General features: G+C 41.1%; 2 protein-coding genes across 5 annotated transcripts in view; one reads left to right on the forward strand and one right to left on the reverse strand.

Moving 5' to 3' along the window:
• The window catches only part of LOC134746107 (clustered mitochondria protein homolog), a 41,023-nt gene extending 25,981 nt beyond the window's left edge, over window positions 1-15,042 (forward strand). For all 4 annotated transcript variants that reach the window (XM_063680361.1, XM_063680358.1, XM_063680359.1 and 1 more), the window contains 15 exons: window positions 231-425; window positions 816-1,028; window positions 1,389-1,563; window positions 2,324-2,429; window positions 3,090-3,478; window positions 4,081-4,283; window positions 4,870-5,076; window positions 5,661-5,885; window positions 6,708-6,790; window positions 7,004-7,133; window positions 7,225-7,497; window positions 7,858-7,983; window positions 10,406-10,621; window positions 11,252-11,466; window positions 12,210-15,042. In XM_063680361.1, the coding sequence (XP_063536431.1) occupies window positions 231-425; window positions 816-1,028; window positions 1,389-1,563; window positions 2,324-2,429; window positions 3,090-3,478; window positions 4,081-4,283; window positions 4,870-5,076; window positions 5,661-5,885; window positions 6,708-6,790; window positions 7,004-7,133; window positions 7,225-7,497; window positions 7,858-7,983; window positions 10,406-10,621; window positions 11,252-11,466; window positions 12,210-12,360 (2,907 nt within the window). In that variant the 3' untranslated portion in view covers window positions 12,361-15,042. The remainder of the gene's footprint in view (window positions 1-230; window positions 426-815; window positions 1,029-1,388; window positions 1,564-2,323; window positions 2,430-3,089; window positions 3,479-4,080; window positions 4,284-4,869; window positions 5,077-5,660; window positions 5,886-6,707; window positions 6,791-7,003; window positions 7,134-7,224; window positions 7,498-7,857; window positions 7,984-10,405; window positions 10,622-11,251; window positions 11,467-12,209) is intronic.
• A 1,061-nt stretch (window positions 15,043-16,103) lies between these two features.
• Window positions 16,104-19,804, reverse strand: LOC134746108 (ubiquitin carboxyl-terminal hydrolase calypso). Its single transcript, XM_063680362.1, has 8 exons — window positions 19,337-19,804; window positions 19,105-19,252; window positions 18,724-18,907; window positions 18,319-18,467; window positions 18,036-18,227; window positions 17,526-17,596; window positions 16,760-16,969; window positions 16,104-16,343 (listed from the first exon to the last, which is right to left on the reverse strand). Exons 1-8 carry the CDS (start codon window positions 19,709-19,711, stop codon window positions 16,119-16,121), a joined length of 1,554 nt encoding a protein of 517 aa, XP_063536432.1. The 5' UTR covers window positions 19,712-19,804; the 3' UTR covers window positions 16,104-16,118.
• Window positions 19,805-20,319: the final 515 nt, after the last annotated feature.

Consider the following 20,319-nt stretch of genomic DNA (forward strand, 5'->3'; position numbering starts at 1 on the left):
GAATGGGAAATGACTAAAATATGCGTTTTTGCTTTTGACGCTTCAACAATTTATTTTCTTTAGATTTTTTAAGGTTTAGGTAGATTTGGTGTAAAAGCTGCAATGCTTCCAGGTCCACTGATTTTGACTGCATACTTGTGATGGGCGGACGGAATATTTTCGTATGGAAAGATCTAATCTAATTCCTGTTACTTGCCCCAAAAACGAATACCTATACAAATTTACCCCAGGTTCACAGCGACTTCGTGGCGGCAGCGACGCGCGGCGCCATGGCGGTCGTGGACGGGAACGTGATGGCCATCAACCCCGGCGAGGAGCCCAAAATGCAGATGTTCATTTGGAACAACATTTTCTTCTCGCTGGGCTTCGATGTGCGCGATCACTATAAGGACTTGGGGGGAGATGCGGCTGCCTTCGTCGCGCCGGTGAGTGCTAAAGCGATGGCATATCGGCACTTTTACTTTGAAAAAATCTCGTACCTCACACTGCTAATCAATGTTGAACAGCAGTAACTCTGTATGCATCCCATACATGGATACCACATTTTTCTTTTGATTTACTAAATAAGATACGAGTTTTTTTTAAAGTAGTGCTGATATGATACTTAAAACTAGTTAACCAGCTTTCAGAAGAACACAAAAAGTCTAACAACCGTGGCTACTTGGAGCGTAAGGATAATCCCCTGATTAACCCACTAAGGTCCTTGCGCTTTGCAACTAAAGCTTGTTCTGGGGATTTACCGAAATGCTGTGGATTCTGCACTTTAATAACACAGTTTATTTCGATTCGAACTAAGACTACGAAATCTTTTGCAGCGCAACGACCTCCAAGGAGTCCGCGTATACAGCGCTGTGGACACCCCCGGGCTGCACACGCTCGGCACCGTCGTGGTGGACTACCGCGGCTACCGCGTCACCGCGCAGTCCATCATCCCCGGCATCCTCGAGAAGGAGCAGGAGCAGAGCGTCGTCTACGGCAGCATTGACTTCGGCACCACCGTGCTCTCGCACCCCAAGTACATGGAGCTGGTGAGTGCACTTGAAATTTATCAAATAAATCTCACACAAGAATGTCCAAATCGGTCTGTGATACTCGTATAAATCGTTTAGTTTACTTCCATTTTTATCTAAGTTACAAAATATCTAAGTTAAGATACAAAAAAGCTAGTGTTTATTTAATGACGGTTAATACACATGCATCGCATGCGTCTCAATAGAATTTTCAGCAAGGACATAGGGTGTTTTGAGGAAAGATAAAGCAAATTACTTGCAACGTACAAATTTCGGGTCTACGTTTATTGCCTGATACGACCGAGTCTGTTATGGTCAGACCTCTATAAATTATAAACATTCAATCATATCACATAACATCTTATTTTCTGCGTACAGCTCAGCAAAGCCGGTCAACAGCTGAAGATAATGCCGCACTCTGTAACCAGCGCCAACGGCGAGACCGTCGAACTGTGCTCGAGCGTGGAGTGCAAGGGAATCATCGGCAACGACGGCCGCCACTACATCCTCGACCTGCTGCGCACCTTCCCGCCCGACGTCAACTTCTTACAGCGTACGTAATAAGGTTCATTCTCATTCAGCACCGGCAGCAGGCGGGACGAGTTATACTTTCGCCAGCGACTGCTCATTTCAAACATAGATAGAGAGAATCATACCTACTGTCTTACGCTAGTACTGGCATCCAAAAAAAAGGGATGAGTAGTGTTGTATCTATATATTAATAATACGAGCTGGCAACTCAAGCAGTCTCCCGCCAATTTGGATGGAACTGTCAATGTCATCTCTCTGTTCGTGTGATATAAAAATAAAGCATTGCATATGAAATATTATCTGGTCGTATTAATTAATTACACCAAGTTAATTAGAGATATAACATTGGCGACGAGGATGGGATGTTTATTTGCTACGATTTTAGCCTCGTCCACGTAATCGCGCAAGTACTGCCGAACTTCATCAATCTTCGAGTTTTCAACCGAAAATATTGGTGTTTCAGCTAAAATAATAGCTACTTCTACTAGTTCTTGTTTAGTTTTTTCTTGAATCCAAGATTTCTTTCCGGCTTGGATCAATTTTTCAACCGATTTCATATCGTTTTTTTTTTCTTATTTACTGACAAGTTGGGTTTTCCTGACTATATTTGAACCTACCTTCGCCATGCTGATAACAAACAAAGTAGCCCACTTACAAAAATGTCTCACGGCTTTACGCCGGTGCAAGAAACATTGTATAAAATTCACACCCTGTTATATATAGCTGAATGACTTTATTGTCAGTTGTTAATATTTTAATAAATTAATCTTTTTGTTTTCCAGTGGAAGACGACGAGCTGAGAGAAGACATCAAAGCAATGGGCTTCCCTATTATCCACAAGCACAAGTTGTGTTGCCTTAGGCAGGAATTAGTCGATAGTTTCGTTGAGTAAGTATGTTTACTCCTGTATTTGTTGTTGTCCTTTATTATTACAAATAGTTACCTAGATTTTGTTATACTGTCGGTGACATTTTTGTAAAAAACTGTTGAGCGTTAATCTTAGGTCAGGATCTTGATTGTTATTTATCTGTTGAGTTATTTATCACTTGAGCATGTTGTTTGCTCGTTTTCTGTCTAATGTTTTTTGTATTTAAGTTGGAATGGATATATTTAACATTATTTTTCTCCAATATGCTCGGAAATGTTCACCTTATTGTAGCAAAAATACTACGGGAAGTTTTCCATTTTGGTCAAATTCAAATTTTAAAAAATCACACCATTACTGTCTTGTTTTAGCGGACGGAAAGTTATCTATATTGTTTTTTACTTTTTTTAAATATTTATCTACTAAGAAAAATGCAAACAGCCAATTATTATAGCCGCAGGTCGCATCTACACGACCGACCGGGTCGACTCGGTCAGCTATCATTTCAATAGGATAGAGTAAGATAGTAAGACACACGGTCTTACAAGACCGCCGTGTATGATTGTGTTAATACTGCTTAGTATAGTTGGTCTTTGCGTCGTCCGACAAAATCACAATTCATCCACGTAGTGTCCTTTCCCGGCCTCTACAATAATGTATATATGTACGTATGTTGTCATCAGGGCCCGTTACTTCATGTTCATCCGCTACGCAGCGTTCCACCTCCAGCAGCTCAGCGCCAAGCGCCAGCGCGACTCTGGCGACGCCAAACCAATCGAAGCCGGCAAAGAGCCAGAGGACAAAGAACCGGCCAAGGAAACCAAAGAGCCAGAGAGTAAACGCGACAAGAAGAGCCAGGAGAAAGAAGCCAAAGATAAGAAAAAGGATAAAAAGGAAAAGGAAAGTGCCAAAAAAGAAGAGGTTAAGGTTGAAAAAGACGGTGAAAAACCCAAGGAGGATGATTTATTATTGAATGAGAATTACTCGGATATCGACACCGATGTCGCTAAGAAGATTGTAGAAAGCATCACAGATTCTATCTGCGGCGACAAGGACAAGGAAGAGAGCGATAGTGAGTTAATTTTTTTGTAAATTTTGCTTCTACTTCGTGTTTTTAATTTTTAAAATAAAAAGGAATTATTTAATGCATTTAGCAGCCCCATGCAAATTATTTCACTCCTTATTTGATTCTATAGTGGATGAAAATTATCCTTAGGCCAGGATTACACTCGTAAGTTTTACTTACGTAAGTAGGGACAAAGCTATTTGCTAGAATGAGATAACGTTATTCATATCTCATTCTGTAGTATAGCTGTGTCCCTACTTACGTAAGTAAAACTTACGAGTGTAATCCTGGCCTTATTGTTATTTTACTTCCAATAAGATTAGCTCTCGTACGCACTTGCCATTCTAAGCTATTGTCGCACGCGTGGGACGTGTGTGCAATGTGCGCTGTGACGGGTTTTGCGCTATGTAACGCCCGGGTTTGGGTTTTGTGACGGGTTTGTAATATGTGCGGGTTTTCTTTCATCGTATTGTCCTGTGTATGTGTGCTTTATGGAATAAATATCTTTCTTCTTCTTCTTCTTCTTCTATAAATATGTATGACCAGTGACCACAGTCTCCGTGCGGTAGGTGAGGTAGTTGACAGTTTTTTTTTTTTTGTAATTTCAGCAGGCGGACGCTCCCGTGCGGTAGTGGCGGCAGCAGCTCGCGCCGTATCCTCGCTGAAGGAGTCCGAGTTCGACGTGCGCTTCAACCCCGACGTGTACTCGGCCGGCATCCGCCACGCCGCGCCGCCCGGCTCGCTGGCGCGCCAGCGACACCTAGTCAAGGAGGCCGCCGCCTTCCTGCTCACTACACAGATACCCGCCTTTGTGAGTTGCCGTTGCCGCATAACTGTGCTGTGAGGGCTCAATTTTTCAATGGGGCACTGAGGGTGGCTACCTGATTTCGTGCTGCCACATCGGAAGGGGGCTTAGAAGATTTTCCTTGCAAAGATTAGAAAGTAATTAACGATTTAAAGATTTTGGAAATAATTACAGTCGCGACGAAATCGTCAGTTTTTATTATGAAAATCGATTGCATTTCTGGCTAGGATCTAAAGGTTCTTAGAGGCCAACCTAGATTATACTAATTAAAATAAATATGTTTTATACATTTAGTATAAAACAACATAAATATTATGTTCACAGTCGTGTTCTTTTTTTACGATAATCAGTCCTATTACACTTAATTAATGGTCCTAAGGAATGAGCTCATTAACTCGTAATCGAGCTTATTTTGTACGAGGCCTATCGACGCTGTCCTGAATTGAAAATGTTTAACTGGTCAGGTTTATTAGTAACATTTCTCAGGTTGATAGTAGAAATATATGCTGAATATTTGGCACGCTCACGGATCACAGAACACTGAGCGACTAGCATTGAAATGAATTATCGATGAGTATATTGTACTGTACAGGTCCGCGAATGCTTGGAGCAGCAGGCGGCGCCCATGGACGGGTCGGGGCTGGCGGAGGCGCTGCACGCGCGCGGCATCAACATGCGCTACCTGGGCCGCGTGGCCGCCGCGCTCAAGCCCGTCGCCGCCCTGCAGTACCTGCACGCCATCGCCGTCGGCGAGCTCGTGCTGCGCGCCGCCAAGCATCTCTACACTGCCTACCTGCAGGTTGATACCTTGTACTGGATTCTAAATATACTGGCAGAGTACCTGGGCCCTGGGGCATCTGTACCTACTCGAGCCCATCGCCTCCCGATGCCGTCACGTTCGGTTGTAGTGTATAATATATGCGTGGTGTTCAAAGAGTTAATGCCGGAAACGTTTTTAGACCGTGGTGGGCACCAGCTCTCTCCGGGGTTATCCATCCGATTCGATCGATTCCTAAAACTTTGGTGCCCCGGTTATCCGAAAAGTGCCCACATAAAACTTATGAAAACTTGCGTTTTAAAAATAACTTTATTAGCCGCGTCCGCACAGAGCGAGCGTACGCGCGAGGCAATTTCCTCGCGCACAAAACGGCCAGTGTCGCGCGCGAGGCACTTCTACACTGGCCATTTTGTGCGCGAGGAAATTGCTTCGCGCGTATGCTCGCTTTGTGTGGAACCGGCTATTTAAGGACACATTTATGTACACCGTATTTAGTGTCCTAAACCGAGGAGGTTATTGAAATCGGTCCACCAAACTGTCCCGGGAGTCTACCTCTGATTTAGAGTCGGGAACCTCGCGCAAGTTAACATACGTCCACACTCCAGGGTTGCGAGCCGATGTGCATCGGGTCCGGCGTGGCGCACTTCCTCAACTGCCTGCTGGGCCTGTGCGCCGCGCCGGGCGTGTCGGGCGCCGCCACGCTGGCGCCGGCGCGGGGCCGCGGCGGGCGCGGGCGCAGGACGCGGCGCCCCGCCCCCGCCGGCCCGCTGCCCGAGTGGCAGAACCTCACGCCTAAGGCGTTGTTCGCGCAGATCAAGCAGGAACTTAAGGTGAGCTTTTTACTATTGTTTCGAGACACGGACGCTTACTAAATTAGTCACTTAACCCATTAATATTGCCCGACGCGATCTGCCGGGGACGTTATCTAATACCCCTGCCACAACCTCGTCGAGTGCCATGGGAAGTAGCCAGGAAAGTAGGCAAAAACCGGCCAAGTGCGAGTCGGACTCGCGCACGTAGGGTTCCGTACCATTATGCAAAAAACGGCAAAAAAAATCACGTTTGTTGTATGGATATTGAATGAATATTTTATTATATTAATATTATATTAATATTTCACATGAATATTTTTTAAATTCTGTTTTTAGTATTTGTTGTTATAACGGCAACATATAGGTAAATACATCATCTGTGAAACGGTTCATGAGATACAGCCTGGTGACAGACGGACAGACAGACAGACGGACGGAAAACGGAGTCTTAGGATCCCGCATTCACCCTTTGGGTATGAAAGTTATGAAACCCTAAAAACGTAGTGTGGGAACGTTCCTCGTCATGCTCTTCGTCATGCCCCCCGCTCCCTATTTTGTCGATTTTTTGACACTAGTCAAAGGACCGGCAATACCTGGTGCGGCGCGTCACGATTAAATGTGCGAGTAGAGCAGTGTGTAGCCAAAAAAGGCAACAGCACGGCAGCGTGAGGGGCATAGTGTGGCGGGGGTTATTAAGAAACATGAAAAAGGGTCCTGGAATACGGCGATAAAATCGACGGAGTGGTCGGTCGGTCTGATAATAAATCAGGAGTGATTTTCAGACATATTTCTTCGAGCGAAATAAATATAGATTCTGTTAACATTTATTTCTGCTTTCAGGCGTATTGGGGCTATGAATTGGCTGCCGATAACATGGATAATATTATTGAAAAGCACGGCCTACAAAAAATATCACTTCTCCGGTTGGTATCACACACATAAGGTTTTATTTCTAGCGTTTTAACATATATTTCAGCTGCTGTCAGATTCTTTTACCCAATTCATATCAAGCATACCGCTTTATCATTAGTTTTTTGCGCCACACGTAGATATAACTCATGTCCTTGTCACATATTATCTGTTAGTGGGACAGAGAACCTGCTATCTGACACTGACATTTTGACATATTTCCACAGGTCTTTCGCATTGAAAGTCGGACTCCAAATTATGCTGCGGGAATATGACTTCGACAGCAAGAACAAGGCCACATTCTCCAGCGCGGACATTATGAATATCTTCCCCGTTGTCAAACATATCAATCCTAGGGTAACTAACATTTTACTAACTAACCTTACCCAATAATTAAAAACTGATTTTTGTTTTTGTAATTTAATTAATTAAATCTTTTGTTCCCTAGGCATCGGACGCCTACAATTTCTACACAACGGGCCAAAACAAAATCCAAGCGGGCTCCGTATCCGAGGGCCACGAACTGATCGCGGAAGCTCTCAACCTGCTCAACAACGTATATGGAGCTATGCACGGCGAGATCGCGCAGTGCCTGAGGATGGTCGCGCGGCTGTGCTACGTGACGGGCGAACATAGGGACGCGATGGCGTACCAGCAGAAGGCCGTGCTCATGTCTGAGAGGGTCAACGGCATCGACCATCCTTACACTATTACCGAATATGTGAGTATACACTGGCTAAAATTGACAGAAAGACGTTGAGATTGGGAGTTCACAGAAAGTAAGAGATGATACAATCACTCTGCTTAAAAATAGGTACGACAAAAATTTCGCACTTTTACAAATATATGCAACCCATAAGTTGTCTACCCAAAGAACTGATACATAATTACAAATAATGTATGTATCAATATCCATATACTGTTACAGATTTTTATGTACGTGATTTTCTAGAATTTAGGTAGTGCACACTGCACAATTGCTTTCGTCTTTCTCTAATTTCAAAAAGTCACTCTTGGATACTGCTTCTTGACATTGGAATGTTTAAATTTGACATTTAAATGTTAACTTGTTTCGTTACAGTCGCACCTGGCGCTGTACTGCTTCGCCAACGGGCAAGTGAGCACGGCGCTCAAGCTGCTGTACCGCGCGCGCTACCTCGCGCTGCTCGTCTGTGGCGAGAACCACCCGGAGATGGCGCTGCTTGATGTAAGTACCGGCACTGGCAGGGTCGCCGTGTGGTGTTTAGTGTAGTGAAACAACTGCTTAGGATTGACGCTACAGCGTACAACAATAGTGTTGCGTTTTACACATTTTGTGTCGACAGATGACTAAGTGTTACGTCTTACGTATAAATAAAAATAAATAAAAATAAAAAATAAAAATAAAAATAAAAAATAAAAATAAAAAAATAAAAAAGCCTTTTATTTCGAGTCCAAGTTAATTACATTAAATAAGTCAGTTTCGTTACAGTAAAGCATTTATAAATATAATTTTATGTATTTTTAGTATGTCAATTTAAATAAGTCAATTTTTCACATGTATTATTAAGTAATTTGATATTATAATCTTATAACAAAAATTTAGTTTGCGGACAAGAACCCCTCATCGGGTGAAGGCCTCCTCCAAGGACTTCCATCTATCCCTATTTGCAGCTACATGTCTCCAGTTTGTCCCGACTGTTTTATTTATGTCATCAGTCCAGCGGCTATTTGGTTTCCCGGAGCGTCGTTTGCCTGCAGGTCCTTTCCAGGTGGTAGCTAGCAAGGTCCAGCGCGAGTCAGACAGTCTGGCAACATGTCCTGCCCATCTCCATTTTTGTGTTTTTGCGTGCTTGAGAGCGTCTATAAGTTTTGTTACAGCCCTTATATTTATATGGGGTATTTTTTGCACTCTTTTTATGTTTAGCAAGCTTCTCTCCATTGCTATCTGGCATGTAGTTATTTTAGATTTAATTTTTGCAGTGAACAGCCAGGTTTGACTTGCATAGGTCAGTGAAGGCAAAATACACATATCCATAACTTTTTTCTTGATTTTTATATTCATATTACTTTTCAGGATTTCCTTTAGGCTCCAGTACTTATTCCAAGCTATTTTAATTCGTCGGTCGACTTCCTCTTCGTTTCGTTGACTGTTAAATGATATCTGCTTACCCAGGTAGATATAGCTGTCTACATACTCTAGTAGCGTCCCATCAACGGTTATGTTCTTTTGAATGCTATTGGTCATAAGTTTTGTTTTTTGAAAGTTCATTCTTAGGCCGACTTTTGCACTAGCTTCATGTAGAGTTTGTATCATGTATTCTAGCTGGGCGCAATGTTCTGACATTAATATGATATCGTCCGCGAAACGCAGATGGTTCATATATTTACAATTGATGTATATTCCTATATTGTTCCAGTTTAGACTATCGATTACTGATTCAAGTACCGCTAAAAATAATTTTGGAGACAACGGGTCGCCTTGCCTAACGCCTCTGTCAATTGGTATATCTGGTCCTAGTTTGTCTAATTGAACTCTACTGGTGCAATTTTCATAAATGTGTCTTATTATTCTTATGTATGTAGGATCTACTTTGCACTGGTTCAGAGCGTCCCATATAGAGGAATGTGATATTGTGTCGAACGCTTTAGCGTAATCAATGAATGCTGTGTACAACGGTCTTCGGTATTCTTGATATTTTTCTATAACCTGTTCCAGAGTGTGTATATGGTCCATGGTCGAGTACCCGCTCCTAAATCCAGCTTGTTCACATGGTTGGCGCCTGTCAATTGCTTCGCTTATTCGGGATAGTATGATTGAAGAAAATAGTTTGTATGTGCATGACATTAGACTGATGGGCCTGTAATTTCCTATGTCCATTGGGTTTCCTTTTTTATACAAAAGTATTATGTTTGACTGCGTCCATTGTTTGGGTGCTGTTCCTGATTTAAGGATGAGATTAAATAAATGTGCTAAGGGTGTCACTAATAAGGGAGCAGCGGTTTTTAATATTTCATTTGTAATGTTATCCGGCCCAGGACTTTTTCCAGTTTTTAAGTTTTTAATATGTTTCATTATAACTATTTCATCTATTACTGGGACTTCACTTATTCTTGGTAGGTCTGCTTTTGGTGGTTCTTGCTCTTGACTACTGTATAACTTCCTGTAATATGTTGTAGCAGTTTCAAGTATCTGATTTCGAGATTGTGCAGTATTGTTATCTGAAATTTGCAACTCGGGGATCCAGTTTTTATGTGTTCTGAGTTCTTTCGTCTGTGGCGAGAACCACCCGGAGATGGCGCTGCTTGATGTAAGTACCGGCACTGGCAGGGTCGCCGTGTGGTGTTTAGTGTAGTGAAACAACTGCTTAGGATTGACGCTACAGCGTACAACAATAGTGTTGCGTTTTACACCTTTTGTGTCGACAGATGACTAAGTGTTACGTCTTACGTATAGACGTATCATATCGTAAAATTTTTGGATTAGAGGGGACCACAAGTTAATCAGTTCATAAAACTCCTCTTAATAGCATTTCACACCACTAAAGCCACCCCGGGCTTAATTCTTTCTCTGCGGTGCGACCGAACCATCGAACGTGACAATTTCATAGGCGTAGGCGTTTGTTTTATAAGTGTTGTTATCATTTCAGAGCAACATCGCTTTAATACTACACGCGGTCGGCGAATACGAGCTGTCTCTCCGCTTCGTGGAGCGCGCGCTGAGCGTCACGAGCGCGGTGCACGGCGCGCGCTCGCTCAAGGCGGCCGTGGCGCGCCATCTACTTGCGCGGACCTTATCCTGCCTTGGCGACTTCCGTGCTGCGCTCACGCACGAGAAGGAGACCTACTCCATATACAAGCAGCTGGTGAGTACTTGTCATCGTTATTGATACGTGACGAACGTTCACTTAAGGCGGCCATGGCGCGCCATCTGCTTGTGCGGACCTTGTCCTATCTCGGCGACTCCCGCGCTGCGCTCACACGCGTTGAAAAAAACCGGAAAAATATAAGAAAATTTCCAAGCGGCTCGGCTCGTTTTTTCAAGTTTCTTTCGAAAAAACAATGTAAATTTCTGTTACTATGCTTCCGAAGAAAACTAAATATAAGCCGAAAAAAACATTTTTTTTTTATAAACTGTATTTTTCAATATAATTATAATTAATTAGGAATTTAAACAGGTAGGTTGCACGTCTAATGTGTTAAATTCTGGCATTGATGCGATGACTTTGACACTGTCATCACTCATCCCTGACATTGTGTATGACGTATTTAATCTTTCTGAATAAAACTGAAAGAAAAACGAATAAAAACGAAACTTTGTAAAATTCCCGAAAAAAACATTTGATGTTTTCCGTAATTTTCATCCCTACGCACGACAAGGAGACCTACTCTGCTGAAGTGTTGTCAGTCATATGGTAGTCCTGTTTTGTATACTAGTGCTATATTAATTATACAGTCTATACATAAATAAGACGTAATCGGCTTTGTAATTGCAGCTAGGCGAGAAGCACGAGAAGACGCGCGAGTCGTCGGAGTGCCTGCGGCACCTGACGACGCAGGCGGTGGTGCTGCAGAAGCGGCTCGCGGAGGCCTACGCGCGCGCGCCGCACCAGCCGCCGCAGCACCCGCCGCTGCACATCCAGCCGCCCGGCATGGCCTCCGTCATCGACATGCTCAACCTCATCAACGGCATACTCTTCGTGCAGATCAGGTACCCACTACTTCACACACGACATAAGGAAAACACTATAAACTCACCCGAGTAACATTTTTGTTTGTAGAAAAACTTCCATCTCTTTATAACTCGGTGAAAAATGTAACCTGCCACCCGCTAAAGGAGGCAGTTACCGACCTGAAGACCTTGTGCTAGGTTTCGTGGAGGAGCTGGGGTGGCTAGAGTAGAGCTAGAGCTACCTCGTTTCACGCAAAATAGGCACAGCGGATGTCGATTTGCGGAAAATGCCACCCGCGTTCTAAACACGAATTGATAGACACTTCGGTCACCAAAGACGGTTTGATGCCATGATGGAACACATAGCTCAAACACATCCACATACATATGTAGACTACTAAAATCTTGGCCCTTTCCCGTGACGGGCAAAATCTTGTATTTGCAGGTGGATAGACGGATATCCCTTTGACCGCCAAAGACGGTTACAAACGCAATCGGTTACAATTTAATATAAACCCTCATGCATTGCATCAAGGATTATAATAGGCGTGGCGTTCAGAGGGTTATTTTTTGGGGGTCAGTTTTGAAAATGGCCTCCTTGTGACAAGATTTACTCACTATTCGCCATAATAGTATTTAATGCAATCGTTGTATACGATACTCCTATACATATAAAGAGGTGTGGATAAACAAAGGTGGTCAAAGAAACACCGAGCAAAGAAATTACTTTTATTTTTGACATGATCATTATCACTGTTTATAATTTTTATTTACATTTTCAGCCCTCAAGATATTGAGCAGTTCAAAGCAGAAATAGAAAAAAGACAACTAAAAGACTTACCGATCCCGGGCCTGGCTGAGCTGAGCACCGGCAAAGAGAAAGCCGAGAAGACGGAGCTGAACGCGGGCGGAGACGCGTCCACAGAGAGTTGAAAACGCCGGCCGTAATCCACTCCCGCTTTACGTCCAGGGCCGGGTTATCTATAGAGGCAATGAAGGCAGGCATATTTATGAGCTGACTAGGTTCTACAGACAACAGAGTTTAGTGGATTGTTACCGTTATAACGTTAACGGTTTACAATCTACGCTTCAAAACCGATAGCGCCGTGAGCGCCATCTAGTTCGGGTGTCAAAGTGACATCCATTCAAATATTGTTCGAATCAATTCATGTTCATTGATAACTCGTTATCTGTGGCCATATTGAGAGAATAACATGAATGGAAATGCCTGACGCTGCTTGCAGTGCCGATAGGCCGATGTACACAGCATGCGTAATCCAGCTTGGATCCTGCTCCCTTCGCAGGACATCGCTTGCGTTACGTAGAAAGCAGGAAACTTGCTACATACGCGACTAATGGGGCTTGGCCTTAAATGCCTGTATGGCTTAATCCGGCCCCGTGAACATTTATTATACATTGTTACTTTATACTTATTGATTGATGATATTGTTCCTTATTATCGAAGAATGTATGCCGTAGTAGGTAGCGTGCTAAGGTTTGATGTAGATTTTTTTATTAGTCAAATTTTGATGGTAATTATTTCGATCAAATAAATAATTATGCGTTATTTTAAGTCTCGCAGAGTGCAATAGGTTTATGTGCATGTGCGTACGTTGCGTATTTCGCTCAAATCACGTCTGAACACAATGATTTCGTAGGACCTAAAATCGGCCTTCAGTTTTCTACATTCTTATACAAGAAAGTAGTGTAACAATTGGTTTAATTCTGTACACTATGAAGAGAAGTAATATGCCTAATGACATTCGATTCTAGTCGAGATGATATCAGTAAAAAAAGCTCAAAGTAAAGGATCTGAGAGATATTTGGGATTATTACACTAACTAAAAGGGTTCTCACTCACTAGAAACGTATGTCCGGAAATACAATGAATTTCTGGAAAAAAATATTAAAAAAGAGAACAAAAATATTTTAATCTTTTATGTCTCAAAGGTTTAGCCTTATTCTCAAATGCTTCTAATGATTAATAAAAGAAATGGAACCCATATTTTTTCGACAATGATTGATGAGGAAGCTATTTATAATGTTTATTGATGTATTTAAGTGAGGAAGTTATTTATATTGTTTAGTGATGTATTTATTTATGCAAAATATTATTTATATTAAATAAAGATCTCTCGTTTTGGCAGTCATGTGAACACAGTAAAATACCTATTTCACCTTTGTTTCACTAAGCATAATATGCATGCATGAATTATTTTGAAAAGTACCGATACCGATTTTGAGGTCCTGCAATCACTATGTGGACGTAGGTTTAATTTTATGCTTCCGTTTCAAATTCACAATTTGATCGTTATCCGATGTAGTGCAATGGAAATGTAGTGATAATAGCAATAAGTTTCGGTTGTGAGCCCGGACCGCACTGCGCCTGGTGTCCGGTGTCCGGTGTCCGGCGTCTGGTGCTACCGGCGAGTCCGAATAAACAAATGATTTTATGAATTGTTATGTCGAGTATTATTTCTTTACTTAATTAGTACGGGAGTATATTGTTGACATGCCCATAGTCGTAGAAATTTTGTTATATTGTCATTGAAATGTAACAGGATTTGAACATTTCTGTAGGTTTTTAATTACGTAAGAAATTGATATTAATCAGATTTCTAGATTGGATTTTGTTTTGTAGTTAGTTGCCTGTTTGCGATGATCCGTGTCGTTAGTCGACCGCAACGGCGATAGGTTTTTTCCTTCGACCAAAGTAACGAGTATGACGAGTGACGGAAGATTATACGCGAGGTGGGAGCCTGGATTGGAAAGACTTAAATTTAACTCCGAATTATCTACTGATATAATACACTTTGATTGTTAGCTTACTTTCAGATTTTAGTGTGATTAGTGCCATATATGTAGTGAGAATAAATCTCTTCGTAATGTTTCTGTTAGTCTGTGATATAAATGAATTGTTTTATCAACGAGCCACTTGCCTTGTTTAACAGTATCTTCTTTAGGTATTTCAACTGGTCACGTTTTTAATTGTTGCTATGTAAATAATACTAATTTCCCATTCTGACAATAATCTTCCGATGCATGTGATTTCATCTTGTGTCTAATAATCTATGCATGGCTTTTAAATCAAACAGAATCAATATTGTTACTTTTATTTTTTATTGCTATGAATTTTATCTGATTTTTGTCAAAACTTTTTCTGTGTATGTGTAAACCAATGAAACTGTCAATTGAAAAGATATATACAAAACCGAATGAGAAGACCACACTTTATTTTTTTGGTGATCTTTATAAAAGTTAATCAAAATTTACCTAACTACATAATTATAAACGGTATCTCAATACCACAATTAATGTAATACAATGCATCACAATTAATGTAATAAATAAACAGGCTTATGAAGATGAGAATGAGAGAAAAGAATGAGAAGTAAACACCATTGCAAGTGTAACTTAACAATCATACCATGTATCCTTAATGATAAGCTCCTCCCATAACTAACAATTGAATGTTACTTAACTTTTAAGGAAGTTGTTAGATGAAGTATGTGCCTAAGCAAACAATAATAGTTGTTGTTGTTACATTTCTTTAACAATATGACGACCATGTAAATACGGCGCTGTTCGTAGTATACTAATAAAAATCGTTTTTAACGTGTTTATTTCATTTATTAAACTTTTATTATATTACAATCAAAGTGGCCTTGAGCTACATCAAAAGCAATTGTATAAACTTATTCTTATACTTCTAGATATAATAGGTAAATAAATTAAAGCTATGATGCTTATAAAAAGTTTAGATAAAAAGACATTAGCGAATGAAGAAACTTCCAAGAACAGGAAAAAGAACAGAATAGATAGAAAACCGATATCATAGAAATTTTATACGAAAGATACCTTACGTGGTATACCGCTTTATCCTTTTCCAGGCGTAGTACGATTGTAAACCACATGTTTTCACCCTTTGACCGCCAAAGCCTTCAACCGACGCACGCGGCTACAGCCCAATATCAACATTCTTGCATTCCCACAAGGTTCACGAATTTCAACCTTAGTTTTGGGAAAACCATTGATCACCACCCATTGGACCATTGGTGCGGTCTCGAATGGACAGTAAAAAGTAGGTATTCTTTCCTTGTCACCTATTAGCAAGAAATAAAATTACGAATTTGACACTGCAATGAACATCCATTCATTGACCCGTGTCACTGTAGCTTTACTAACAAACGGTCATTTCTAGGGTGATCACATTTTCCTTTCATACGTACATTTTACAACTTTATTTGCCGTTTTTATTGCAGAAAATGATTGGCCAAAAAAACTAGTATGGCCTCTAGTCCCAGAAGCTTAATCGTATTTGGAACCTTGATATTTTAGAAAATGGCCTCTAAAAGGGCTTCCGGGACTGGGAGGATAGCCTAAAACCAGGCAGTATCAAAAACCTTCAGAAGTAGTATTACCGTCAACCGGGGTGAATAAGGGTGAATAGGGACAAAACTTAAAATGTGAATGAATACCTGACAATTTCTTACAAAATACCCACATATTGCATTATTCGATTGAAAATAATCATAGGTTTTGTATGACATAATTTGTGTAGATATTAAAAAAAAATTAATCATTTTAATCATTGTCAGGTGAATCACCTTTTAAGTTTTGTCCTTATTCACCCCAGCTATCCCCATTCACCCCGATTGACGGTATATAGTACTCGTTGGGAGTCGGGCGTGTCACTTGCGGGCGCTGGCGCTGGCGCTGGCGCTGGCGCCGGCGCGCACTTGCGGCCGGCGCTGCCTCGGGCGCGGCGGGCGCGCACGGCGGCGGCGCACGCGCGGCGCCCGCCCGCGCTCCAGCTGCGCCGCCACCAGCTCCGCCAGCGACCCGCGCTCCGTCAGCATCGACAGGAACGTGCAGATGAACTCGTCGTAGTTGTGCGTCCGCCGGCAATCGTCCACCTGTTGATCGCCCCACTTATGTCATGGTCCACACAGTTAACTATGTACATATTTATAAATCTTATTGCAAGGACGTAAGGTTATATAAGTGTTGCTGATACTACCATTCACATAGAAGGCTAGAGTCAAAGGAATTTAAATAGTAGTTACATTGCTTATTTAAGTAGCGGTGCCACACCGAGCTGTGCGTCTACGCCACAGCGCAGCCATTCAAATATAGAATGTAACCACGGTTCAGAAGATTCAAATTCCATCGACTACGAAACGACCACTATAAAATTGCACATATCCTGAATATTCCTGACCGTCTTATACAAATATAGGACCGCTAAATATGTACAATTATTGAATTCTTGTCAATATTTAATAAAAAAAGTCAGGTTCTTAAAAATCTAAAAAAAAAAAAGGTTATAGACCTTATACATATCCCTCTTATCATTCTCATCATTCAGCGCCTGCTGGCACTGCTGTATCTCAGCCACGATGCAGCTCATCATGGCGTTCAGCTCCGCGTGCGTGAACAGCACCTTCCGCGGCTTGAACGGCTCCTCGGGCGCCACCTCGCTGTACGCTAGGATGGGTGTGTCGTTGCTCTTCACTATGGCTGTGATGGAGGTGGGATAAATCTGGAATAGATGTTCTAGTATGTAGAGTATCAGGTAGTACAAATTATCTTGATATAACATTTAAAACTTTCGCGGTTTAAACACATATTAAAAAAAACATACATACAACAAACATATTAAATTAAATTAAACATATTAAACATATTAAATTATCTTGAGCCAAATATTCATTGATGGTATAAGATCCGTAATGCTTGATTGGAATTCGTGATAAAATTTTGACAGGTGGTTTAGATGGCGCTGCACAGCTCTGTGCTGTCGTCAATTTTAGCTGATAAACTAGTTTTTCTTAAGGCGGGATTCCAACAGTGCTGCACAAGCATTGTTGTACTAAATAGGGACCATGCACGTTGGAGGGTCTGCCTTCTTGTGACCTAAATCGTTTACTTCACGCCAAAGCTGGTGCTGCCCCCTACCATTCATGCACTTTTCCTATATGCTTGTGCCGCACTGCCGCTCACTGGTGGAATATATTAGCCTTTAGACTTCACAGTTGTGACTATTATCAATACCTAACTCTGCTTATACTAACATATTTTGTTATTAATATACTTACATCTCCAAGTATTTGACTGTCCCGATTTAGGTTGAAAAACTTCACCACTTCACCCTGCTCAACAGGGTCCGCTGAAATGTAATTTATTTTTTTATAATTTGGAATATTTAATAAACCTAAATATTTTTTCCGCACGTGGAAAACATCGTGGGGAAACCAGACTAATCCCAACAAGGCCTAGTTTCCCCTCCGGGTTGGAAGGTCAGATGGCAGTCGCTTTCGTAAAAACTAGTGCTTACGTCAATTCTTGGGATTAGTGGTCAAGCGGACCCCAGGCCCATAAGCCGTGGCAAAATGCCGGGATAACGCAAGGAAGAGGAAGATTTTTTCCGCACGTGATAAAAGTTCACTATTTTCAGGATAAACAATCCTCTTATGGTCATGCATAGACAACTCAAATCTCAATATTATTACAAGTACAGTGGAGAGAAGGTTGCTTAAACTAGGTGCCAGTCAGGTCAGTTTTTTTTAGGGCTAATGTTTTATATACCTTTAAATAATATTACAAACCTAAAATAAAACTAGTATCTTGGTTCTGCCTATCTGTGGGGCCAATCTCTATGTAAACTGGTTGTGTGTAATCTATGTCATATAACTGAGACTGTGCCTGCTCTAGAGCCAGTAGGATGGTCCTCTCACTGAACTCCATCTCATTATCTTGCAATGAATTTTCATTTGATTCTGGGTTAATTTCTGCTTGCTCTGAAAAGACACAAAAAATATAACATTGTAATATAAATCTTGTATTCATGATAATAGCTTGAACTACTAGTAAAAAAATATGTTTGTTTACCACTGTCCCTGTTTTTAGCAAGTAGATGTCTCAAATGTTTTCCTATTTTCGATATAGCATCCTTTACTCTCTTCTGGTTGAGTTCAAGTGCATTCAGTTTCTGTGTTATGGCGATTCTTCGGTCTGGCACCACAGCCATCAAATTGAATCTGAAATAATTTTTTGATTATAATAATTATTAGCTTATGAAAGAGCACATGGTATGCAACTATCAACAATTTAATTTCTAATGATTGTCTTGCAGCTTTACTTTGCAAAATACTCTGAAATTGGCCTGTTCTATAAATAAAATGTATTGTTGGTGAAGAAATTTATTTTTTATTGGAAGCCCACCAACAAGTAATAAAGCACTTGCAAACTCAAATACCTAACTACAATCAGTTAAAATGTTGCTGTTATCTTTACCTGATATCATGGACCTGTTCTCCAGCATCTCTGCCCAACCTCTCAGCCATGACTCTCCGGAACTTATCTGTCCAGTCCTCATCTGTGGCCCAGGGCCCATGGTCTGTGGGAAATGGCTTCAGGCCGTCCAGCTCAAACAGATGTCCATTGATGGGTACAAAGCTAACAAAGTGATATGCTTCACCTGAGGATATATTTTCAAACTGTGTAAATTCAGTAATGGAAATTGATATAAAAAAATTGTTTTATAAGAAATGTGTTAGGTAACATCATACCATTTGAAAATATTAATTTTCTACATACTAGGAATCACACCATATAAGATAATAATTGGAATATTATTGGATTAGTTTTCAAATAAATTTAAAGAAAAGAGCTGACCTGTGAAGCGTCCTGTAGGGACCACAGCATTTTTGTCTGTCTTCTTGCGAGCTTGGGGAATAGCATGAGAATTGTGAGCACATGCTAACTCTGGAGTATTTCCGATTGCCCACCCCTTGTTCTCGGGGTTCATGCCTACTGTGTGGTGCTATTGGAAAGCAATAAAAAAAGAGAAGGTTGGTACTTGTTGAACCTCTAGCACTGTTACATAAAAATATTATTCCATACATACCTTTAACCTACTCAAAGTCTCTCCTAAATGTAGATTAGGGCAGTTGAGTAATATAGATAGTAAAGCGTGTGTGGCACAACTATTGGGCACCATTTGCTGAGCGAAAAATATGTTGTTAATTGTCTCCTCATCGCGTACAAAGCTTTCTATTTGCTCTACGAATTTGCGTCGCGACCGTCTCTCTTCTATCCATCGGAACAAGAATATAAACCCATACACTGGACTCTCTAATGGCTTATGCAGATCATATATTTCTTCAACTTGAACGCCTTTGACGCCGAAATCTTCTAGCAATAAAGTGAACAGTCCGGGGTCGCTCTCGAGCTCTAGCCATCCTTCCGTGAGACTATTTAATTCAACAGGCATGCTTTTCATGTATTATACTTCCTATTAACTCTTATTTGTATATTATTACAAGAAATACTTTGTTTACAAGATAAATAAATAGAAATGTTGCTTTGCAGATTGTGACAGTAATGTCAGTCGATTGACATATGGCATAATGTTACCACAAAGAAAAATTACGTACGTGCTAAAATCAAATAGACGTACGGACCGGACTACCATTTGGTACGGTTCGAGGTATGTTTAATCGTGTGAAAGCCAGTACACTAATATTCTTGGCAAACCCACTTCGTCAGTAGAAAAAGGCGCGAAATTCAAATTTACGGGAGTATAACCCTCACGGATTTAGATTTTAATAAACCGGATGGAGTACACGGGCCAAAAAGTGTGTCCACATGAGAAGTCAAAGTGGGCGGTTGCATCTCTTTCTAATTAGGGTGACCATAAGTCAAATGTATGTGGGATATTAGGATAAGTTGGAATGTATAGTTTGGCCAAGATCTTTTTTCATTCATGCATAGGAAGTCAGAGAGAATGGATATAGTTTTTTTCTCCTCTGTAAAACGCTTCACAAAACCTTACTTAATTTAGTCGTTATAAAAGCTGTTACTGATGACAGACAGACTGACAGACGGACA

This window comes from Cydia strobilella, chromosome 12 (assembly GCF_947568885.1).
Source record: "Cydia strobilella chromosome 12, ilCydStro3.1, whole genome shotgun sequence".
NCBI lineage: Eukaryota > Metazoa > Arthropoda > Insecta > Lepidoptera > Tortricidae > Cydia > Cydia strobilella.

Coding starts and splice junctions, on each gene's coding strand:
- LOC134746108 (XM_063680362.1), bottom strand. CDS start 19,711: ATGAAAAGCATGCCTGTTGAATTAAATAGTCTCACGGAAGGATGGCTA. Junction 19,253..19,336: donor AGACTTTGAGTAGGTTAAAG/GTATGTATGGAA, acceptor GCTTTCCAATAG/CACCACACAGTAGGCATGAA. Junction 16,970..17,525: donor ACAGTCAAATACTTGGAGAT/GTAAGTATATTA, acceptor CATCTATTCCAG/ATTTATCCCACCTCCATCAC.